The following is a 9,523-nucleotide window of genomic DNA, read 5'->3' as shown; positions in this document are numbered from 1 at the left end:
TTCTTTTCGAACATGATCATGTTCGGGACCATTTATTCCTAAAGATGGTCACATTCAAGAAGATTTTAAGTAGCTTATGAAATAAACCTATGAATAATCAACATATGAATAATCAACTTATAAATAATATGATTGCAATTTTATAAAAAAAAAAAATCAACCTATGAATTACAGGCTAAACTTCAACGTTATTTTTTAAATTGAAGTGTAATTAATATATAATAAACTAAACTGTATTGTTTAAAATATAGTATTATTTTTTTAAAACAAGTGTAATGTATGATCTGTAATGTTATTTTTAATTTAAACTGTAATGTTATTTTTAAAATGAAGTGTAATGTCTAAACTTTAACATTATTTTTAAAACTAAAGTGTAATGTGTGATAAACTAAACTATATTGTTTAAATTGTAATGTTATTTTTAAAATTGAAGTGTAATATCTGATAAACTGAGGTAAAATAAATGGTCTCGAACTTCGGGACGATTTCTTTCCAAACATGACCATGATGTTCGGAAAAAAAAATCCCAAACATAGTCATATTTGGGACCATTTATTCCCGAAATGGTTATGTTCGAAAAGATTTTAAATAGCCTATGAAACAATCAACTTATGAATAACAATCATATGAATAATCAACCTATGAATAACAAACATAAATTGTTCTTGTAAAACAAGAACATTAAAATTTGTCATGTTTCTTCTACAACTGTTATTGATAGTTTTTCTAAATTTATCCATAACAGTTTTTATAAATTTATAAACACCTCAATTACCAAGAGACTCATCTAAAATCGTGAAATAAATGAATCCGTCTTTCTTAAAAAAACTCAAATATTTTATGATTTTAGGGTTTAGTTGTTCGTTAACATAGTTGTTCGCCATTGATTTTAGGGCTTAGTATTTTCGAAGCTCGAAAGAAAGAATAAATCACCATAGTCCGAAGTCACGAAAGATAAAAGACAAACGATTCGAACCCATAAATCCAAAATGGAGAGAGAGTGAGAAAGAGATAGAATGGAGAAGATTATTGGGTCTTCTACAACCATTTTGCCATGGTAGATCATTTTAGATTTAGAAAATTATTGGGTCTTTTACAACCATTGTTTAAGGTTCCAACGAGAAATACATTAAGAAGTGACATATTGAAAATTTGTGAATATGAAAAGACCAAAATAATGTCTATGATTGATAACAATGCTAGTAGAGTTGCCATAACATCTGATATGTGGACAGCTAGCAACCAAAAAAAGGATACATGGTTGTTACAGCACACTTCATTGACCATACCTGGACATTGCAAAATCTAATATTGAGGTAATATTACAGTTTTTATTTATTATTATTATTATTTATTTGGGCAGTTCTAATTTATCTCATTTAAGCCTACTTTATCTTATTTGTAGGTTCATTTATGTGTCATGTCCACATACTAAAGAAAATATTTCTCATGTTTTGTTAACTTGTCTGATGGATTGGAATATTGACACAAAGTTATCCACTATAACTTTGGATAATTGTTCAACAAATGACGCTTTAATGAAAGACATATTAGAGAAGCTACAGAGAAACAAATTAATATTGTCATGTACACTCCTTCGTATGCGTTGTTGTGCTCACATATTAAACTTGATTGTGAAAGATGGACTGAATATAATTAAAGATAGAATTGAAAAGGTACGTGATAATGTATCTTATTGGACTGCAACTCCAAAAAGAGAAGAAAAATTTGAGGAAATTGCTAAACAATGTCGTATAGATTATGCTAAAAAGTTGGTTCTTGATTGTCCTACTAGATGGAATTCAACATTTTTAATGCTTGAGACAGCCTTAGTATACAAGGATGTGCTTGTTAGAGCTAAGCAAAGAGAGTTGCAATATACAAGTATACCAACTAGTGAAGAATGGGATTTTGCCGACGAAATTTGTAAGAACATGAAGTCATTTTATAACGTGACTCAATTATTCTCTGGCACAAAATATCCAACAGCTAACATGTTTTTTCCAAAAATATGTGATATATATATATATATATATATATATATATATATGAAATTGTCTTCATGGATCAATTCTTCTAATTGGGTTATTAGTCAAATGACTGCTAATATGAATGTGCAATTCAAAAAGTATTGGGATGATATACATGGCTTAATGGGAGTGGCAATTGTTTTAGACCCAAGATATAAATTGGATTTGTTAGAGTTCTACTTTCCCAAGATATATGAAGATTCTTTTGTGTCAAAGATTGAAGAAGTTCGTCAATTATGTTATAACTTGTTAGAAGAATATCATCACATGACTGATTTTGATAAACAATATGGTGAGGGTAGTTCTTGTTTGAATTCATCAAATTCTGACAATGACAACACTTTAAGTGATCTCCAAAGGTTTATGAAAAGGAAGAGATCAAATATTGTACATGTGAATAGTGAATTGGATGCTTATTTGGAAGAAGATACTATAGATTGTGGTGAAGATTTTGATATATTGATATGGTGGAAGATGATTGCTTGCAAGTATCCACTTTTCAAATTATTGCTAAAGATATTTTATCAATTCCAATATCCACTGTAGCGTCTGAATCTGCTTTTAGTGCTTCTGGAAAGGTGTTAAGTTCTCACAGGAGTAAATTAACTCCAAATATACTTGAAGCTCTAATGTGTACTCGCATTTGGTTATGCGAGTTTGAAAATATAGATAATTTGAATATTTTATTGATTTGTTTTTAAACTCTTTATCCTATTAATAAATTTAATATATTATTCTTTATTTTTATTAGATGTTGATGATGAAAATGTTAAAGTGGAGGATGAAGAAAGAGGTTATGAATTTTTATGATGTTATTAATCAAGAAAATTGTCTTGTCTTGTTATTTATTAATATTTTTTTTTATGAATGTAGAATCTAATGTTATTAGTGCCAATTGAACATGGTACTAGCCTATTAAGTCGTTTTTTAATGATATTTTAGCAATTGAATATGTATAATTAAATATATAATAATACTTCATTTTATTTATTAATATATTTTTTTTATTAATACAGAATGTGATACTAATCATGGAAGATAAAGAATGGAGATTTAGTCAATTAGAGTTTATGTTATATTTTGAAACATTATTATTATTGAAAGTTTATTTGTTTTGGTATTTAATACTTTAAAATTATTATTATTGAATGTTGTTTTTGTTTGGTATTTAATATTTTGATAATTTTATTTTATTTTATTTTATTTTATTTTATTATTTATATTTTAAATTTAAATTGTTATTCGGTTTCGGTGCACCGCGGGGAAATCCCGTCCCCGATTGGGACGGGGATGGTTTATATTTAAAAACCAAGTTGGGAATCGGGGCGGGGTGGGTAAATTCGGGACGGGATGATATTGTCATTCACCGAACCGTCTCATTGTCATCCCTAAAGAATAATGGACTAAAAAAATTAAAAACAAATTATTATTATTATTTTCTCTCTCATCCATTGCTGATTTTTTTTCGGAGTTGTTGCATCAGCGTCACTCTCCCTATCATTTTTCTAATTCTTATTATATAGTCAAAATTTGAACTATCTTGATAACTAATTTAAAATCATCGATATTCTAATATTCCAACTAAGTTGTGTTTATCAGATTTGGATTAAAACTTATTTTGACTAATAAACTCATTTTGTTTTCAAATCAAATTACATTCATTTTCACTAAGGAATAGTCGTTCTTTTGGGTAAATCTTGTATAGTCGGTCGATTCAAATATATTATGGATTTTATATTACGATATCATATTTTATATTTTGTAATCGGTCAAACATTTTATTCTCATTTTCAAAAAAAAAAATTCTCTTTCAACATCAATATTGCTTAGAGATTATTTTGAGAGCATAACACAAACACAAAATATATAAATATGGAGGAAACGAATGAGTAACAGATCGTCGCCTTAAATTGTAACATTATTGTCTGGAAATAGAATATGACATATGCATCGTCGTTTGATAATAGAGTTTAACTAAGTTGTCTCGAAACGAATGTGAAAACTTTGCCCGCAGTATAATTTAGAAAAATAAAATAAAAAATTGATATAATACGTATTAAAAGAATTTGTATTTGTGCACATTAACACAATTAACGATTTTAAAACCTTGTAAATAGTTTTAAGTATTTAGATATAAATTCAAATAAAAATAAATATACAAAGAGTCATTTCAAAATAATAATAATAATAATAAATAAATGTGGTGGAATTTATGTTATTCTTGGTAATCAAATAAATACAAAAATATATTTATTTATGTTAAATTTTAAATATAGAAATACATTTTTAATAATTCATGATACAAAAATCACAAATAACCATATTTTTGTCATACAATTTTTTTTTAAATTCTATAAAAGGTTTAAAACACCCCAAGATCTATAATTAAATATAAAAATTCATAAATAATTTTGATGTAGAAACAAAAAAAAAAAACAAAATGTAAATTTAATAAAAGATTTATTATTTGAACTAGGCTAACACAACCATAGTTTCAAATTATGTCAAATTCTAACCTAAAAGAGTGTTCTAATATAAGACTTGGAGGCAATTATATAAATTTAGAGAAATTAAGAAAAAGGTTTCCTTTGTCTATGAAAATAGATTAACTTCTAAATAAGACTTTTGTTACAACGCATCATTTGCTCTGAGTTTTAAAACAATTAACCTTTTTAAAGAGTCGAACCCTCAAACGGGCATAAGTAAGAGCTGTAATTCTTTATCAAGATGACTGTTCTGTATAAGTTAATCGACTTTCTTGCTTGGTTTGGCGTCATCATCCTCTTCAGATTTATCTTTAGACTCGTCAAACTCCAGAATCTGCACACACAAAAATATGTTGAGCACATTTCAGCTGTGTTTTGAACAAACACCAGATCAAACTCCCACAAAGAAAACAGATTGCAGAGGATGGATGGAGTTTGTAAATCAACTTTGGGATGGCTCAAATATAAAATGCAAGACAAACCTGCTTCACTTCGCCATTTGCTAAGCAATGAGCTGCCAGAAATCCTATGGCAGATGGTACTATATAGAGTAAAGCAGGCTGGAAGTAAAACATAACATCGTTAGATGAGGAGGAACACTTCAAGATGGACAATTGTTCTAGGTAAGGACACAAACCCAGATATATATATATAAATTACAAAGAAATAACAGAAACCTGTGCAGCTTGGAACCAATTCATGACGATAATCGTAAGCACCACGCCAACACTGTATCCCAGGAAAGCGCTCTTGAAATATTGGCTCTCTTTTCCCCTTGAGACGTCAAAGCGCAATGCCAGTGCCACAAAAATACCTATTCACACAACAAAAACCATAAGCACTACATTCATTTCTGAAACAAGGTCAGCTTCCTTGTAATCTACCCAAAATAAAAAGATTGAATTCTCCTCCTCCAAATTCATCAAGACAAATGGTAAGAATTATAACTAAAACACAATCAAGTAGTTATGAGCACAAATGATTTCATAATGTACAATAAACTAAACAGGAAACTTTTATAGTTGTAAAGGATCAGAAACTTTTGATATAGTGAAAATCAAATTACTGTATTATTGATGTGGATGTATGTAAATGCCTGCAGTTACTAAGAAACAATTTCCTATGCATGATATTGACATGCCAGAGAATAGAATCAAAAGCACAAGCAGATTTTAGGGTTCCAATAAAGGCAGTTTCGCTCTGCTAAGATATCATGCAAATAAGAAATTTAAGAAAAACTATCATCTGATATATTTAATGAGGCATAGTCATTAGTATCATTGACAAGTTGAAGATGGAAAACCAGCCACACCTGGAATCACAATGTCACCAAGTCCGAGCATTGAAAATGGACGGGTAGAATCTCCAGTTGGGAACAAAAGCTGCAAAAGAATAAAAATAAAAATCATGAAATTAGAAATCAGATGCAGTGAGACATTATCTTAGGCATACCAAAAGAAGTATCATTTAGGTAACAAGGGTTCCTAAAACATGCTTACCTTTATTGGAGCATCAAAAGATTTGGCAACACTGACCATCACTGGAGTGAAGAAAACCCAAAAAATGTCATATACAAAAAGTCCAGCCTGCAATATTAGGGCATCATATCCGTATCAGACTTTTGTTGTTGGAAGCACTAAACTGGGCAAGTGGAAAAATAACACAAAAAACACACTCTAGTACTACTACTATCACAAGGGTTCTGTATTCATTCTGTTTTTCTGTACTCTGCTTTTGTAATCCATGGAACACATCTTGCCTTCTTCTACTTATAAAAGTTGACCTTTTTTAAAAAGAAAACAGCAAGGGTTTTGCCCTATGCAGGTAAGATGCAATAGCTGATAGTGTTATAACACTCACATTCGACTTTATGGAACTTCTTAAGGACAAAAAGGTAATCTAAAGATACTAGTAATCCAAGGAGCATTGAGAATAAAGAAGTGGTCCTTAATAACACCATCAAGCCACACACATATGATGAAGTATACATGTTATTTGGATAAAACATTAAGAAGCTTAAACAACTGGATCTTATCTTACAAGAAGAATGCCTCCTGTCTTAAACGATCCAAGTGAAAGCATTTCAATTCCCTGCCAATTAAGAAGCAAAATGAAGACCACAATAAGCATTGAACTTTGAAAAGAAGAGAAGTTAATAACTAAAACAAAGCTCTTTAAGGAGATGGTAACTATGTATCAAAAGTGGAAATAGTAAGCAACTAAATTCGTGGAATAGTGAAAGTTGAAAACACCAACAGAGTACAAAGACCAAAATATAAGCAAAAACATACCTGAATGCAGAAAGCTAAACCTAATATGTTGTTTGCTAACCAATGTTTTGATGATGCATACCAAGCACAGAAAAATGCCCCAGGAATTCCTGCTACAACCTGAGCCCTTGTAAATTCAACCTCCAAAGCTGTGTAAGAATGATTACAGAAGAATTTCACAATGTTGAAAGACAATGATGACAACTGCATCACATAAAACTAACAAAAGTTAGAGAATGCTTCTGCTAAACTTATTTTGGATGTCAACTTCATTTATCTTCCATGTATAGGAGATAAACAATGCATCTATCTAATTTTCTCCTCCGATATGTAACAAGACAAAGTAAATTGCATTTTTCAAGGTTATGACCATGTCAAACATGTACAAATTATGTTTTAATTTCCATCACATGGAAAAAGGATGAATTTTGAAAAAAAACATCTACATTGATATTTTGGCCTAAGAGCATACAAAGAAAATTCTGGAACAGAGAAATACATACAGCGGAAATACGGAAACTTCCAGACAATTACATCCTCATTCCAACTATTTGGCAGAAAGCGACTAATGGCAGGCAACAAAGTAGCCCTGCAATGGAATCCAAATGGAGTGTTTTGAGAATAAGAAGAAAATTTATTACAACAATTAGGGAGATATTAAGGAAAGATACATACGAAAGTGCAACTATCCCAAGTACAATGAAGTAGCACGTTAGAACTGCATTAACCAAGTCTTTTGAAAAAAACTTAAAGAGTAAGAATAATGATAATAGCACTGCACTGCCAACCAGAGGAAATCGCAAAGCATGTTCATTCGACATAGTCTCCTGCAACATCAAATATATTATTTTAGCAAGAATATCCTTACAATGGGTTAAGAAAGCTTAGGTTGATACATCATGAATCTAGCCATACTTACAGAGGGTGGAGTTGGCTTAACAGAACGGTAACAGCCCACATAAACTGTTAGGCAAGCAGTCAAAATGACATTTAAATTTGGATCAACATTGACAACCAGCGGTGCCAAGGTTAGACCTGTAGTCAATAAAACCATGATCTTGTCAGGCCCTTCCCTTCTAATCATGTGAGAAGATAATTCTTCTATGCTGTTTAATGCTTGTTTCAAGCTGTGTTCAAGCTTTTGTTTGAATTATAGTTGAATTTTCTTTAGTTTTTTCTGTGTTGGAGGCAAAGCCTGTTCTGCTCTCCATTTCAAGTTCAAGTTCAAAACTATCTTTTAGGATTATTAATAAAATGGTCCATCGCAAGCCCGTAAAGTTCTTCATATTCACGGAAGATCAATAGGTGTGTTTTCAATCTATTGCCAAAAAAAACATGGCTCTATTTTACCCCCACAAAGTAGACAAGAATCACTAATGTATATCATGAAGAACATCAAACAAACATCTTCAGCAAACAACGTACCTGCTAAAGCAACATTTGCAAGACGCTCAAAATTCTTCATCTTGAAATTTCTGAAATCAAGACTTCTGCTACAAAGTTCCAACTGTTCAAATCAACTTCCAAAGATTCAGAAGTAAGATCAAATGGTATTCTCCACCCAAGATAAAATCTTTTTAACATCATTATGTCAAGAGTAAAATTAGGATTATTAAGTGTAAAATTATATCAATGCACACAAAAAATCTTCAACCCCCCAAACCCACGTCAAAATCGAAAACATATAATCCCGAATTTCAGTTAATTCGAGTTCTAATAACATCCACACTAATCAAAGGTAAGAAAGAAACGTACCAGATTAAAGAGAACCCGATTATCTGCGCTTTCTCCCCCGCTGATGAAAGGAGATACAGATCGATCGGAGAGAGATTCAGAGAGAATGAGTAAATGGGTTTTGCTAGAAGAGAGATGAGATTGATAGGGTTTTACTTCATATTAAAAGAGGTGAAAATGGAGAGGGGCAGATTTATGGCATCTTGGGTCCTTATTGTAATGGAAAAATCTTTGACAAATACTTTAAGAATCTTTAATTTTTTTAGACAATTTTGTTTATAAAAATGTATGTTATTTAAGATTTTTGTAAGATGAATATTAAAATGTTATTTTTTTAATATTTAAAATTTACATTTAATAAAAGTAAAGTAAGGATATTAGATATATTATATTTTATTGATTTAATAACATTTAATGTAAAAAAATGATTTTAAAAATCTTAAAAAGTTGTTTGATTTTGGTTTTTTTAGATTTTTTTGGGATTATTTTTAAAAAATTGTTTGATTAAAATATGTTATTTGTTTAAGATTAATTATTAAAATATATGTATTTCAAATTTAAATATAATAAAAAAGATAAAGTAAATTTATTTTAGTATTTTATTAATATATTAATTAATTTAATAATTTACAATATAATGACTTGATAGAAAAAAATTACAAACTTTACAAATATATCAAAATAACTCAAGAGTTTGATCAAATAAAAATAAAGTAATGTATAAAAAAACATTTTTGTACAACTTTATTTCATTTATTAAAATTGATAATAATTTTATTATTTAGGTCCGGTTGGAATTTGGGTTCTTTAAATAATTTTATTTAGTTTGAAACTATAAAAAAAAAATATTGGGTAAAAATATTGCAAGGTTATTAATATTAATTAATTTTGTTTTTTTAAAGATAAAACTTATTTAAAATAATAACTTAATTAATAAATAGACATGGAAAAGAAATGTATGTTATTTAAATAACAATGATTTATTGTGATTATTATAGATTTC

The 9,523-nt window shown here is 29.3% G+C and overlaps 1 protein-coding gene across 2 annotated transcripts; it reads right to left on the bottom strand.

Annotated features, from left to right (window-relative positions):
* Positions 1 to 4,627: 4,627 nt before the first annotated feature.
* Positions 4,628 to 8,689, bottom strand: LOC124919952 (signal peptide peptidase-like). Of its 2 annotated transcripts, none has more exons than XM_047460321.1 (12): positions 8,542 to 8,689; positions 8,212 to 8,293; positions 7,706 to 7,821; positions 7,462 to 7,613; positions 7,290 to 7,375; positions 6,808 to 6,935; positions 6,557 to 6,607; positions 6,016 to 6,102; positions 5,829 to 5,898; positions 5,194 to 5,330; positions 4,999 to 5,076; positions 4,628 to 4,850 (listed from the first exon to the last, which is right to left on the bottom strand). In XM_047460321.1, the coding sequence occupies exons 2-12, from the start codon at positions 8,249 to 8,251 to the stop codon at positions 4,776 to 4,778; spliced, it is 1,020 nt and encodes a 339-aa protein (XP_047316277.1). In that variant the 5' UTR covers positions 8,252 to 8,293; positions 8,542 to 8,689; the 3' UTR covers positions 4,628 to 4,775. The 2 variants fall into 2 exon arrangements, with proteins under 2 accessions (XP_047316277.1, XP_047316275.1); XM_047460319.1 differs by having other exon boundaries at positions 8,212 to 8,306; positions 8,542 to 8,681.
* Between the last annotated feature and the right edge of the window lie 834 nt (positions 8,690 to 9,523).

The sequence above is a fragment of the Impatiens glandulifera genome, chromosome 1 (assembly GCF_907164915.1).
Source record: "Impatiens glandulifera chromosome 1, dImpGla2.1, whole genome shotgun sequence".
NCBI classification, from domain to species: Eukaryota; Viridiplantae; Streptophyta; class Magnoliopsida; order Ericales; family Balsaminaceae; genus Impatiens; species Impatiens glandulifera.
Note: the sequence above shows the minus strand (reverse complement) of the source record. Positions and strands in the feature narration are given on the sequence as shown.

Bases quoted from the DNA above. Each gene is read 5' to 3' on its own strand.
- LOC124919952 (XM_047460321.1), bottom strand. From the start codon at position 8,251: ATGAAGAATTTTGAGCGTCTTGCAAATGTTGCTTTAGCAG. The intron at 7,376-7,461 runs GTATGTATCTTT...ATTCCATTGCAG, and splicing joins CTTGGGATAGTTGCACTTTC to GGCTACTTTGTTGCCTGCCA. The intron at 5,331-5,828 runs GTGTGGCTGGTT...TTGTGTGAATAG, and splicing joins TGGTGACATTGTGATTCCAG to GTATTTTTGTGGCACTGGCA.